Raw genomic sequence first — 13896 nt, 5'->3', positions numbered from 1 at the left:
CAGAGAGGAAACTTAAAGAGGCAGGTTAATAATTAGGCAGAGCTTGTGCAGAGTCACATCCACAAACTAACAACCTGTTGTTGGGACACACTAACCAGCGACATGGCATAACGGAATGACAATGTGTGTATGTGTGTGCGTGCGTGCATGTATGTGTGTGTGTGTGTGTGTGTGTGTGTGTGTGTGTGTGTGTGTGTGTGTGGTGGGGAATTTCCATCTTAATGACAGAGTGGGTTGTCTACAGGTGACTAAGGTGAGGCAGGGCTCCGTATAGATTAGCTGTCACAGTGGTCAATGATTGAACGAGACCCACCTATCTGAGAAAAGAAGGGCAAGGTAGCTCCCTATGTCCCATCATCATGTCATCTATCACTCCCCCATATCACCCATTCTGTACTCCATACCCAACAACCCATAGTGAATTCTGGGACATCCTGTTAGTATTTTACTCTATCCTCTCCTGATCACTTTCATCTTTCACTTTCATCATTCTATCTATCTCTCCCCTTCTCACACTCTCTCTCTCTCTTTCTCTCCCCCCTCCCTCCCTCTCTCTCTCTCTCTTCCCCTCCCTCTCTCTCTCTTTCTCTCTTCCCCTCCCTCTCTCTCTCTCTCCCTCTCTATCCCCTTCTCTCTCTCTCTCTCTCTCTCTCCCTCTTCCCCACCCTCTCTCTCTCCCCTTCTCTCTCTCTCTCTCTTTCCCCCTCTCTCTTTCTCTCCCTCTCTTTCTCTTTACCACCCTCTCTCTCGACCCTTCTCTCCCTCTTCCCCACCCTCTCTCTCTCCCCTTCTCTCTCTCTTTCTCTCTTCCCCCCTCTCTCTTTCTCTCCCTCTCTTTCTCTTTACCACCCTCTCTCTCTACCCTTCTCTCTCTCTCTCTTCCCCTCCCTTCCCCTCTCTCTCTCTTCCCCTCCCTCTCCCTCTCTCTCTCCCCTCTCTTTCTTTCCCTCTCCCTCAACTGACTTTCACGTTGAGCTCTTGCCTCTACAAGTTGAGAGCAGAAGAATGTGCCAGTCTGAAGAGAATGAAGGAGAGCCATCACAAATTAATTAATGTCTGCAGCCAAGTGCACTGGGTATCAGTCAGGCAGTTAGGCAGGCATGAAATATCAAGTGCACGCTGTGCTGGAGAGGAGAGACGAGGGGTGAGAGGAGGAGTTAACGGAGAGAGAGAGGCCTCTCAAGCGGTTCTTATGCTAATATTGCTAGATTATGAGGATGGTAGTCCAATATGGGAATAACACAGGACAGTCATCAGGCAAAACAAGACAGTGACACTCTCTGAGTGAGTGTGTGTGTGTGTGTGTGTGTGTGTGTGTGTGTGTGTGTGTGTGTGTGTGTGTGTGTGTGTGTGTGTGTGTGTGTGTGTGTGTGTGTGAGTGAGTGTGTGTGTTTCACATGACTGCAGTAAGTTAGTTTTGAGAAAGGCATTACCCATGCTGCTGTACTTTGATCACTGTCACATGAGAATTTACAAGACAAAAATAATTCCAGAAGAGGTGAATCGTTATTCAGGGTCAGCTTGAATCCATCTGGGAAGCAGTATTTTCACTGCTGATTTGACATAAAAGTCATTGTAGTTTCACACACATTTATACACACAAACATAACAATGATTTGCCTCTTCAGGAATTGTTTTTGTCGTGTAAATTCTCATGTGACAGTGATCAAAGTACAACAGCATGGGTAATGCCTGTCTCACCACTCACTCACTACAGTCATGTGAAACACGCACACACACACACACACAAACACTTTCTCTTGACCAATAATTCCTCTGTAATCCAACCATGCCGGTTATAGGAGACAAATGCTGATATATTCAGTCCATAATTATTATGTTCACTCCCATCGGCAGCTCAACCGCAATTGATTTTTCAATCTGTTTAGTGTTAGCTCTGCACTGCAGCCATTTCGTCAGATGTACTCCTCTCCTCCTCTCTCTCTCTCTCTCTCTCTCACACACTCCTTTATTTCACCTTTGGTCACCCTTATTCTTCTCATTTTGACTGCTCATGAATTTATTCATTTTATTACTCTGCCGTTTTTTATGTCATGCCCCCCTCCGCCCTTGACTTTGTCCTAAATAAGTCTATATAACACACTGCCTCCTGACAGTAGGGCCTGCTCCACTCAGTCCTTGACTTTGTCCTAAATAAGTCTATATAACACACTGCCTCCTGACAGTAGGGCCTGCTCCGCTCAGTCCTTGACTTTGTCCTAAATAAGTCTATATAACACACTGCCTCCTGACAGTAGGGCCTGCCCCCCTCCGCCCTTGACTTTGTCCTAAATAAGTCTATATAACACACTGCCTCCTGACAGTAGGGCCTGCTCCACTCAGTCCTTGACTTTGTCCTAAATAAGTCTATATAACACACTGCCTCCTGACAGTAGGGCCTGCTCCACTCAGTCCTTGACTTTGTCCTAAATAAGTCTATATAACACACTGCCTCCTGACAGTAGGGCCTGCTCCACTCAGTCCTTGACTTTGTCCTAAATAAGTCTATATAACACACTGCCTCCTGACAGTAGGGCCTGCTCCACTCAGTCCTTGACTTTGTCCTAAATAAGTCTATATAACACACTGCTTCCTGACAGTAGGGCCTGCTCCACTCAGTCCTTGACTTTGTCCTAAATAAGTATATATAACACACTGCCTCCTGACAGTATGGCCTGCTCCACTCAGTCCTTGACTTTGTCCTAAATAAGTCTATATAATACACTGCCTCCTGACAGTAGGGCCTGCTCCACTCAGTCCTTGACTTTGTCCTAAATAAGTCTATATAATACACTGCCTCCTGACAGTATGGCCTGCTCCACTCAGTCCTTGACTTTGTCCTAAATAAGTCTATATAATACACTGCCTCCTGACAGTAGGGCCTGCTCCACTCAGTCCTTGACTTTGTCCTAAATAAGTCTATATAACACACTGCTTCCTGACAGTATGGCCTGCTCCGCTCAGTCCTTGACTTTGTCCTAAATAAGTCTAAATAACACACTGCCTCCTGACAGTAGGGCATGCTCCGCTCAGTCCTTGACTTTGTCCTAAATAAGTCTATATAACACACTGCCTCCTGACAGTAGGGCCTGCTCCGCTCAGTCCTTGACTTTTCCTAAATAAGTCTATATAACACACTGCTTCCTGACAGTAGGGCCTGCTCCACTCAGTCCTTGACTTTGTCCTAAATAAGTCTATATAACACACTGCCTCCTGACAGTATGGCCTGCTCCGCTCAGTCCTTGACTTTGTCCTAAATAAGTCTATATAACACACTGCCTCCTGACAGTATGGCCTGCTCCGCTCAGTCCTTGACTTTGTCCTAAATAAGTCTATATAACACACTGCCTCCTGACAGTAGGGCCTGCTCCACTCAGTCCTTGACTTTGTCCTAAATAAGTCTATATAACACACTGCTTCCTGACAGTAGGGCCTGCTCCACTCAGTCCTTGACTTTGTCCTAAATAAGTCTATATAACACACTGCCTCCTGACAGTATGGCCTGCTCCACTCAGTCCTTGACTTTGTCCTAAATAAGTCTATATAATACACTGCCTCCTGACAGTAGGGCCTGCTCCACTCAGTCCTTGACTTTGTCCTAAATAAGTCTATATAATACACTGCCTCCTGACAGTATGGCCTGCTCCACTCAGTCCTTGACTTTGTCCTAAATAAGTCTATATAATACACTGCCTCCTGACAGTAGGGCCTGCTCCACTCAGTCCTTGACTTTGTCCTAAATAAGTCTATATAACACACTGCTTCCTGACAGTATGGCCTGCTCCGCTCAGTCCTTGACTTTGTCCTAAATAAGTCTAAATAACACACTGCCTCCTGACAGTAGGGCATGCTCCGCTCAGTCCTTGACTTTGTCCTAAATAAGTCTATATAACACACTGCCTCCTGACAGTAGGGCCTGCTCCGCTCAGTCCTTGACTTTTCCTAAATAAGTCTATATAACACACTGCTTCCTGACAGTAGGGCCTGCTCCACTCAGTCCTTGACTTTGTCTTAAATAAGTCTATATAACACACTGCCTCCTGACAGTATGGCCTGCTCCGCTCAGTCCTTGACTTTGTCCTAAATAAGTCTATATAATACACTGCCTCCTGACAGTATGGCCTGCTCCACTCAGTCCTTGACTTTGTCCTAAATAAGTCTATATAATACACTGCCTCCTGACAGTAGGGCCTGCTCCACTCAGTCCTTGACTTTGTCCTAAATAAGTCTATATAACACACTGCTTCCTGACAGTATGGCCTGCTCCGCTCAGTCCTTGACTTTGTCCTAAATAAGTCTAAATAACACACTGCCTCCTGACAGTAGGGCATGCTCCGCTCAGTCCTTGACTTTGTCCTAAATAAGTCTATATAACACACTGCCTCCTGACAGTAGGGCCTGCTCCGCTCAGTCCTTGACTTTTCCTAAATAAGTCTATATAACACACTGCTTCCTGACAGTAGGGCCTGCTCCACTCAGTCCTTGACTTTGTCCTAAATAAGTCTATATAACACACTGCCTCCTGACAGTATGGCCTGCTCCGCTCAGTCCTTGACTTTGTCCTAAATAAGTCTATATAACACACTGCCTCCTGACAGTAGGGCCTGCTCCGCTCAGTCCTTGACTTTGTCCTAAATAAGTCTATATAACACACTGCCTCCTGACAGTAGGGCCTGCTCCGCTCAGTCCTTGACTTTGTCCTAAATAAGTCTATATAACACACTGCCTCCTGACAGTATGGCCTGCTCTGCTCAGTCCTTGACTTTGTCCTAAATAAGTCTATATAACACACTGCCTCCTGACCGACAGTTGAAAGCACATTGTCCAGCTGATAATCACCCGGATAATTGCCTCGAACATAAACTATACCGAAACTAATTTCACACATATAACTGATTAAATTATTTCATTCAAGTATTATGGGGAGACAGAGGGAGAACAGGTGAGTTGATGAGTGAGGGGGAGCAAACAATGCATAATTATGTAATCACCAATTGTGACTGAAGAACAGAGGGGGCCATTCTATTGGTATTGATCCATTCTAAATATAATCTTCAGATGGTATGTACCCTACATCAGTCCACCGAATCAAAGAAGTCTTATCAGTCTACTCTAACCTACTTGGAGTAGGCTACTTACTGAGAGCGTGTGTAATTGTATATGCTGAACAGCTTTCAGTTTCTGGGAAAAAAACACATCGGCAGCAGGTGAGCCAGTGTCGAAGAATGTGGTGATGAGGCTTGTGGAACCTTGCGTTGGCAATGGGAGAAATGTCACCATGGACAATTTCTTCACTTCACTGTCATTGGCGAACAAGTTGCTTGCAAAGAAAACAAGTTGGCCAGCACCGTGAACATAGTGAGACGGGAGCTCCCTCCCTCAGTGCAAAATAAGGCACCTGCACAGCCATTGCACTCCATAACGACGGGGCACAACGAGAGGAAACCGGAGACGATTACGTATTACAACCAAACAAAGGTATGTCAACGTGTGTCAAGCAAGTGAAAGGTACGGATATTGAGTCAACTGTTGACTCAAATATTGAGACAAGTGGATAACAGCTAAATGAAATCCAACTGATGCCATTGCGTGAAGACGCACAGAAGCACGTGCTGACTTATTTGGACTGCTGTCAAAATTCATTAGAATGCCATTATTGCGTTTGTGCTGCGTTTCACTATTTAGGGTACTGATGTTTTCATCATTTGACCGCGAGTCTTGACTGTGCGTCTTGGTAGTTGGGGTATTTGTATTTATTTTATCGTTATAAAAATAAACTTTTACCGTAATACAACACATAGGCGTTCTGTTTCATAGTTGTAACAATGGCAATCCATTAATACAATTTATTGAAAATTTGAACAAAATATATATATATTTTTTTTACATGTAGCCTGTAGTTACATAAAGTAATGAAAATGCTATTGTGCATTTATTCTAAAGTTACCCAAGGCATTCATAAACACAACTAAATGATTATATGTGCGATAGCATATATGAAATGTATTAATTGCACTGTTAGAATGTTGCAGTCGGAATGACTGCTCATTAGCTTGAAGGGGGGGGGGGGGGGGGGGGGGGGGTCTGTCGAGGCCCAAGGGTTCTCGTGTTAATCTGTCTTTTGTACTCCCCAGTGTTTCCTCAATCAATGTCAGAGCATGCACAGTCAAAACCAAGCCAAGAGTGAGTGAGTGAGTGAGTGAGTGAGTGAGTGAGTGAGTATGTATGTATGTATGTAAAACAATATCCCCCCTCAGCTCTCAGACACACAGGAGTCTAAATTCTAACTGTGTTTACATCTGAGTAGATCTGATGTGGTTGAGTCTCACCCTTACAGAACACGCCACGACCCGGGTGCAGGAAGAAGGTCGAGAGCAGAGAACAGGCTGGCCTCTCAACACAGAACCCAAGAGCTGCCGGGGAAATTCCATCTGAGCAACCAACGACTCAACCACTCAACGACATGGCTGCTCTATTTTCACCACAGGTGCTCCATGCTGTGTGAAGCCTGAAACTTACACCAGACATGATATCCAAGGCATATACTGTTAGAAAAGAATGTTGCAGTCTGTAGGCTATATTGTGTGAGAGTGAATAGCTGGCCTGTTGTACATACTGTACGTGTAGTCTGAACTTTTACCAGACATGCTTCTTAAGACTATTAAGTGACATCAGAGTTTCTGGAGGCTGGCGAGTCTATTCTATTGTGAGAGTAAACAGTGCAGCTGAGTTGAATACATCTGTGAAGTCTGAACCTGGTTGTTTCCTATGAAACGATAGCAGGGCTTCTGCGCGCTGTGCATGTTATGCGAGAGTGAACAGCGCAGCTGAGGTGAGTGGAGGTCAAATCTAATTTGGGTTTTAATTTAATTGCAGCTTGAGATCAGGGTGAGTGTATCAAAGAAGGCACAAGGGAGAGAGAAGCAGCATCTGAATGAGCAGGGCTGCAGAATGTGGAGAGAAATTCAATGGGTTGAGTTGATGATTGATGAATGGCTCAATCAGTTGGTGCTCGATTGTTTAGGTCTACATTCTAATGGGAGAATACATGCCTCCTTGACCTGCATGGTCCATCACTGGTCAATCACACGTTCCAAAGATGGCCATGTAACCTTACAAACATCATGGTACTGGCAATCTACTCCTATAGTCCAAAAGTAGTGCACTATATAGGGAATAGGGTGGCTATCGAGATACATCCCGTGTTGGATTTGATTAATTACTTGAGGCATGTTAGATGAGGCATGTCGAAGCTTCCCTTTCTGAAAGTTAAAGTGGCAGTGGCAAGTGAACATTCACAGCCAAGATAATTGCTGAGCAAATACTCCCCAGACCCAGATAATCCATGTAAATTCTCCCTCCCTTTCTCGCTTGTTTTATGATGATAATTCCCCTCAGAGATGGGGAGAAAGCAGAGTGAAATGACTTCTCTCTAAATTAATCTCTCTGTTTCTCTCTATTCAGCATGTCTGCATATTTAGCAGCTCACTGCAAAGTAACCACAATCTTTTGTGTGGTTTTCTGGACCTAATCTGTTAAATTCCTAGACCAAGCTAATCCTCAAACAGCATGTCGGGAAGAGAAAGGCAAACAAGCCCTGCGGATACTGAGTTGACAGTCTGATCTGGACAAGGCGGTCTCACCTTAGACTGGACACCGACAGTAGCCTCATTTATGAGGAGTGATTCTCATATCACTGACTAGCTTGCTCAATAACTACAGTAGTAGGCTATAACTGACTATTAACCAACTAGTATACCTTTGCTTCTTCAAGCAGATATCACTGTCACTCTGTTAGTTACATCAGGCCCAATGCTAATGGAATAGACTAGATGCAGATGCAGACTTTGTTATTGTGCGATATTACACAAGTCCTTGTAGCAACAGGCATGCCTTGTTGAGTGGACTTTGATCACTCAACACAGACAGTTTATAGCCGTGTAACCTGAATGTCTGTCTGCTGGCACTTGTGGTGAGATTTAGTGTAGCCGGTCTCCTCTACAACTATTATGTCATACTGAAGTGGACATGATGTGGGTTGTGGTTGCAGGGATCAGATGAATGCTCTCCATCGTTCCAAAAAAGGCTGTTTGGTATCACATTCACTGCTGATAATGAACACTCCTTACTGTGGTGTGCACTGTAAAAGTAAATGATGGTGATGAGGAGGAGGATGAAGATGGGGCAGATAAGGAGGAGGAAGAGGATGAGGCGGGGGTTATTGAATCGTAGCCTATCCATTCTGACTGTAATCTATGATCATCTAAAATGTTACAACACTATTGTTACACAGTTAAAACTACAAACATGTCGTCAAGGTGCAAGTAGCTGTAAAACTGAGGTTAGGACACATTTGGTCCACACTGTTGAGTAACAGGTGTAAAACACATTTAGACAGAGTTCAGTGAATAAAACAGATTCAACACTACACAGACACACGTTGCTTGCTGCATGTTGCTACCTTATTGTCAGCCAGTCTCTTACCTCCAAAAAGGTGAGGCGAAAGGTGTGCTGGTAATGATCCAATCAACAACCGGGGACCCCCTAGCCCCCCGCTGGACCTGTCCCTCTCTGCCTCCTCCGGGGTGCTGCTGCCAGACTCCTGTGAGCTGTAGGCTCCCCTGCTGTCAGGGATGTTGATGCCTGACTGGGGTCTTGGCCCTGACCCTCCAGAACTGCCTCCCACGGACCTCGTCCTATGGCCAATGTGTTGACTGGAGGTCGCTGTGGTTCCCGAGGCCCCGTGAGCCGACTGGCCGTACACGTGATAGCTCATTGCCATCGCTGCAGTCCTACCGTTCCCATTGCTGGTAGTAGAGGTGCTCGAAGGTAGATCCGAGCCCGAGTAAGCCCTGGTCCGTCCGTTAGCGGCTGGGCTGCTCTGCTTAGCCCCCATGTCGGTCGCTGGTGCAAACACACGTCCACAAATTTACCCGGAATTACTAAAGGGCTCGTGCAGCACGGTGGCGGTCAGTGAGTGTGCCACATTTAAAACGCAAAGGGACACAAACACACGACCACCCAGTCCAGGGCAGTGTTTAAAATAAAAATACCAAAAGTGGAAATTATACGTCGTTACGACCCCAATGACAGGTTGAAAATGTCAATGAATAAAAGTAACTGACAGCGATGCAAAACAACGGGTTGGAAAGCTGTCCTTACGGTGCGCTAAAACAAAGTAAACACGCTTGACATTAAAACTTTGCGAATAGTTCATAACATGTCACGAACATAATCCAGAATAAGTAGTTGTAGCCATTTTGCAGTTATCGAATCTTTCCTCGTCCCGGTTGCTTGTTTTGGATTAATATGCTTTGACTGTTGTTTTCTGAATAATAACAGTCCGCCGCCATATGTCCTCTCTATCATACGAAAGTAAAGAGCCACGTTCCCCACGCTTCCTTGTTAGCCGACCGCAGGCAGTCACAGTGAAAGTATTATAATGTAGGAGGAAGTGATAGAGGGAAGGGGATGACAGAAACAGCAGAGCAGAAACGACAATAGCCGGGACGGGGCTACGTGCGCACAGCACTGAGCACTGACTTGGTTGCCGAGTGAGTCGAGTTTGGAGGCGGATCCTCTGTCCTTGTGCGTCAGGTTACGTCAGCACCAGCAGAGCACAAGCCAAGCGACATCAATAACAAAAGCAAGCCTCACTCAGGAGTGGCAAGTTTGGGCAATAGGACCAAGGACAGTGGGAAAGGACTGAGGATACTTTTAGTACCTGTTAAATTATACGCATTTGTTGCTGGAAACGAGACACAAATAGATCTAGGCAAACCTGCAAACTCAGTCATGGTTCATGTCCCTCTTATAAAACATAATAAACCATAGACTCTAGGAATAAACTGATAAACTACAGTTTCAAGAATCCATTCACATGCATAACATTCAATTATTTTTTGGTGACATTTATTGCAGAGGCCTACAGCCATACTTATCTAGAATAGTAGGTCAGATGTAACCCAGTTAAGACATGACTGTCATGTAACCTACAAAGGGTTAATCCAGGATCAAAATAACCTATGCCACAACATTTTGCATATCATTGTCTGGAACAAGTAAAACATTATACAATGTTTCAATTTGTTGATGATGTCACAATGATGATGATGATGTCACATATTTCTTGTTGATTCATATTTGGTTATGTTCAATTAAGTACACACACAGCCATTTTTTTTTTAAAGATAATCAACATTATTGCAAACACATATTTTGAAAACTAAAATCCCAGTGGCTACATGCATAGAGAATGGTGCAATATATTTATTAAGCACATCGACAGATTTTTCACATAGTCGGCTCGGCGATTCAAACCAGCGAAACATATCAGTGTGCTCTTTCTCTCTCTGTCAGTATTCTCTCCATATTATCAGCAATAGCAGCGTTCAGATAGCAGTACAGTCAGTAATACATTTGAATAAAGAAGACAGAATTGGCATATTTAGGGCTAGGTGTCCCGTCAGCACAATTCAAATAAATAATTGTAAAAATTCTGGATATTAAATATCTAGGTACATACATGTCTTATATCGGTTAAAAGCTTAAATTCTTGTTAATCTAACTGCATTGTCCGATTTACAATATGCTTTACAGTGAGAGCATGCCATGCGATTGAGGATGGCGCCCCACATCAACACATTTTTCAACCAGCACAGGATTCATAAAATCACAAATAGCGATTAAATAATCACTTACTTTTTGAAAATCTTCCTCTGATTTGTAATCCAAAGGGTCCCAGCTACAACATACATGGTCGTTTTGTTAGATAAAATCCTTCTTTATATCCCCAAAAGTCTGTTTAGTTGGCGCCATCGATATGAGTTCAACATGCAGAGAAAGGAATCCAAAAAGCTACCTCTAGACATTGTTAAAACAAGTCAAACTACATTTATATTTATTCCTCAGGTACCCTCAAATGTAATTAAACTATAATATTTCATACGAAAAGAAGTATGTTCAATAGAAAAGTTCAATTATCAAGTGCACATCCTCTTCGTCGTGCGCCCACAGATTGATTTCCAACTGTGATTCCCAGTACCAAAACTCAAAATTCTTCCTCATTTTGAAAGAAACAAGCCTGAAACATTGAACAAAGACTATTGACATCTAGTGGAATCCATAGGAATTGCAATCTGGGAGCTGGAATTGCATCGGACCCGTAGCTATCCATTGTAAGAGTATGGGATCTCAACAAAAAAATCAATTCTGGTTGGTTTTTCTTTGGATTTTCTCCTACCATATCAATTGTCTTATAGTCTCAAACATTATTTTAACATTGCTACAAATTTCAAAGTTTTTTCTATCCAATGGTAGCAATTATGTGCATATCCTGGCTTCTGGGCCTGGGTAACAGGCAGTTTACTTTGGGCACGTCAGTCAGGCGGAAATTCTGAAAAAAGGACCCTACCCCTAACAAGTTTAAATGCATTCCAGGTGACTACCTCATGTAGCTGGTTAAGAGAATGCCAAGAATGTGCAAAGTGGTATTCAAGGCAAAGGGTGGATAAAACACATTTGGATTTGTTTAACACTTATTTCATAGTTTTGATGTCTTCACTATTGTTCTACAATGTAGAAAATAATACAAAATAAAATAAATACCTTGAATGAGTAGGTGTGTCCAAACTATTGACTGGTACTGTATATTTACTGAGATGCGACCCTGCTCTGAACACTACATTCATTCTTTAATTCACAATTTTGAATCAGTAATTATTTGTATATTTTTTACATAATCTTTTCGCTTTATAAAATAAATATTATGAGACATTATTTGAGATATTCTCTACACAGAAACATTATACTTTTCTTTCTCAAATCTTTTGAAATTGGACTACATGATCTTATGCTAGAGACATGCTCTTGTGTTAATCATTCAATGTATCACATTTGAATGGAGAGCTTATACCTATGGAACATGCCATGAATGCTGAAACTAGCTCTCACAGTCAGTTTCTCAAACCGTCAAAGTTGTTGCAAATGTCAAATTTCAAAGTGTTTTAGGTTAAGACATTGACTCCGAAATCTTACATTTAGGCATTAACACCGAATGGTTAAGGTAAGGGATAAGGTTTGGGATAGGCTTAAAACAAATCTCAAAAACAACATTCTATGGCTTTCTTACGCCTATTGATCATCGCCGTCCACAACGCCATATCAAAACCAAATCTAAACTCAGCAAAAAAAAGAAACATCCCTTTTTCAGGACCCTGTCTTTCAAAGATAGTTCATAAAAATCCAAATAACTTCACAGATCTTCATTGTAAAGAATTTACACACTGCTTCCCATGCTTGTTCAATGAACCTGTTATGCACGTGAGTGAGGACCCAAAAGCGGTTTAACAAAAACAGAGTCCTTTAATGTCAACACACAGGTAAGACATAGATCCTCTTCACATATATGTGATGGCAAAATAAACAACCCGCAGAGAGGGCGACAAATGAAACATAAATTCCTTCTGAATATCACAGAAGAGTTCACCTTCTAGCAGCAGAGGAGAATAGCTGGGTTAGAGTCCCCTTCTAGCAGCAGAGGAGAATAGCTGTGTTGTAGAGGACAGAGGTACCTGATCACACGTAGCCTCAGATGAACAGGCAGATTCCGACAGGACAGGACAAGGTAGAAGCAAACAAGACGATAGTTTGGTTCTGGCATGAGAAACTCAAACGAGAATCTGACAAAGACAGAAGCAGGAACAGAGAGAGAAATAGAGACCTAATCAGAGTCCTGGGGAGAGACCTGAAAATAGCATCTAACATCTCTGGAGAGACCTGAAAATAGCTGTGCAGCGACGCTCCCCATCAAACCTGACAGAGCTTGAGAGATTCTGCAGAGAAGAATGGGAGAAACTCCCCAAATACAGGTGTGCCAAGCTTGTAGCGTCATACCAAAGAAGACTTGAGGCTGGAATCGCTGCCAATGGTGCTTCAACAAAGTCCTGAGTAAAGGATCTGAATACTTATGTAAATGTAATATTTCAGTTGACATTTTTTTAAAGACATTTGCAAAAATGTCAAAAAAACTGTTTTAGCTTTGTCATTGTGTGTAGATTTATGAGGGAAAATAACAATTTAATCCATTTTACAATAAGGCTGTAACATAACAAAATGTGGAAAAAGTCAAGGGGTCTGAATACATTCCGAATACACTGTACCTCTGCAGTCGTGGTTACAGTTAATGATGAGTTTGCTGTATAGTTAGACATTAACTGAAACAGATTTAATGTAGCTTATCAGTGGACATTTTTGGGAAGGAATTTGTTGCACCCTGAATGGCACCCTATTCTCTATAGTACACTACTTTGACCAGGGCCCTAGTGCACTATGTAGGGAATAGAATGTCATTTGGGAAACACCCATTAAATACAGTGAAGGAGAACCTCTCCTCAGCATTGACACTCAACCATGAACTAACTGTACAGTAAGTCCTCACATTTCCTTATCTAAAACAGGCTGATTGTCTCCTTCTCCCTCTCTCCGAGCTGAAGGCGGATTCCTCTTAGCTGTTGTGGAGAAAATTCCTCGAATTGCAGCAGTTGCAACCCACCATTCAGCAATCAAACGCCTTCACAGGAGAATATTCTGCCTGCCTCAGAGACAAAGAGAGAGAGAGAGACATAGAGAGAAAGAGAGATAGAAGGAGAAAAGAAACAGAGTTCTCATTCCGCAAAGTCTCTGTCTTTAAATAGACCAAAATAAATCATGTTCTGACCTAAGTACAGCCTGGTGAGCAGTTAGCTGGCTAATGAAAATACTAATTCTCATCCCGCCTCTTCCCGTCTCAGAATAGCCCTCTCTACCTGTCAATCAATCGATGGTCATGCTGCAGGATTTCCACGGTAACCCTCTGTCATTATGTTCAACGTGATGTTGTGATCAGAGGGAGAGGGA

General features: G+C 43.1%; 1 protein-coding gene across 1 annotated transcript in view; it reads right to left on the bottom strand.

The window, feature by feature from the left end:
• LOC110539173 (E3 ubiquitin-protein ligase znrf2) overlaps positions 1-9597 on the bottom strand; it is a 94823-nt gene extending 85226 nt beyond the window's left edge. The window contains exon 1 of the mRNA XM_021626136.2: positions 8485-9597. Within this exon, the coding sequence (XP_021481811.2) occupies positions 8485-8896 (412 nt within the window). The 5' untranslated portion in view covers positions 8897-9597. The remainder of the gene's footprint in view (positions 1-8484) is intronic.
• Positions 9598-13896: the final 4299 nt, after the last annotated feature.

Source organism: Oncorhynchus mykiss, chromosome 2, assembly GCF_013265735.2.
Source record: "Oncorhynchus mykiss isolate Arlee chromosome 2, USDA_OmykA_1.1, whole genome shotgun sequence".
NCBI lineage: Eukaryota > Metazoa > Chordata > Actinopteri > Salmoniformes > Salmonidae > Oncorhynchus > Oncorhynchus mykiss.
Note: the sequence above shows the minus strand (reverse complement) of the source record. Positions and strands in the feature narration are given on the sequence as shown.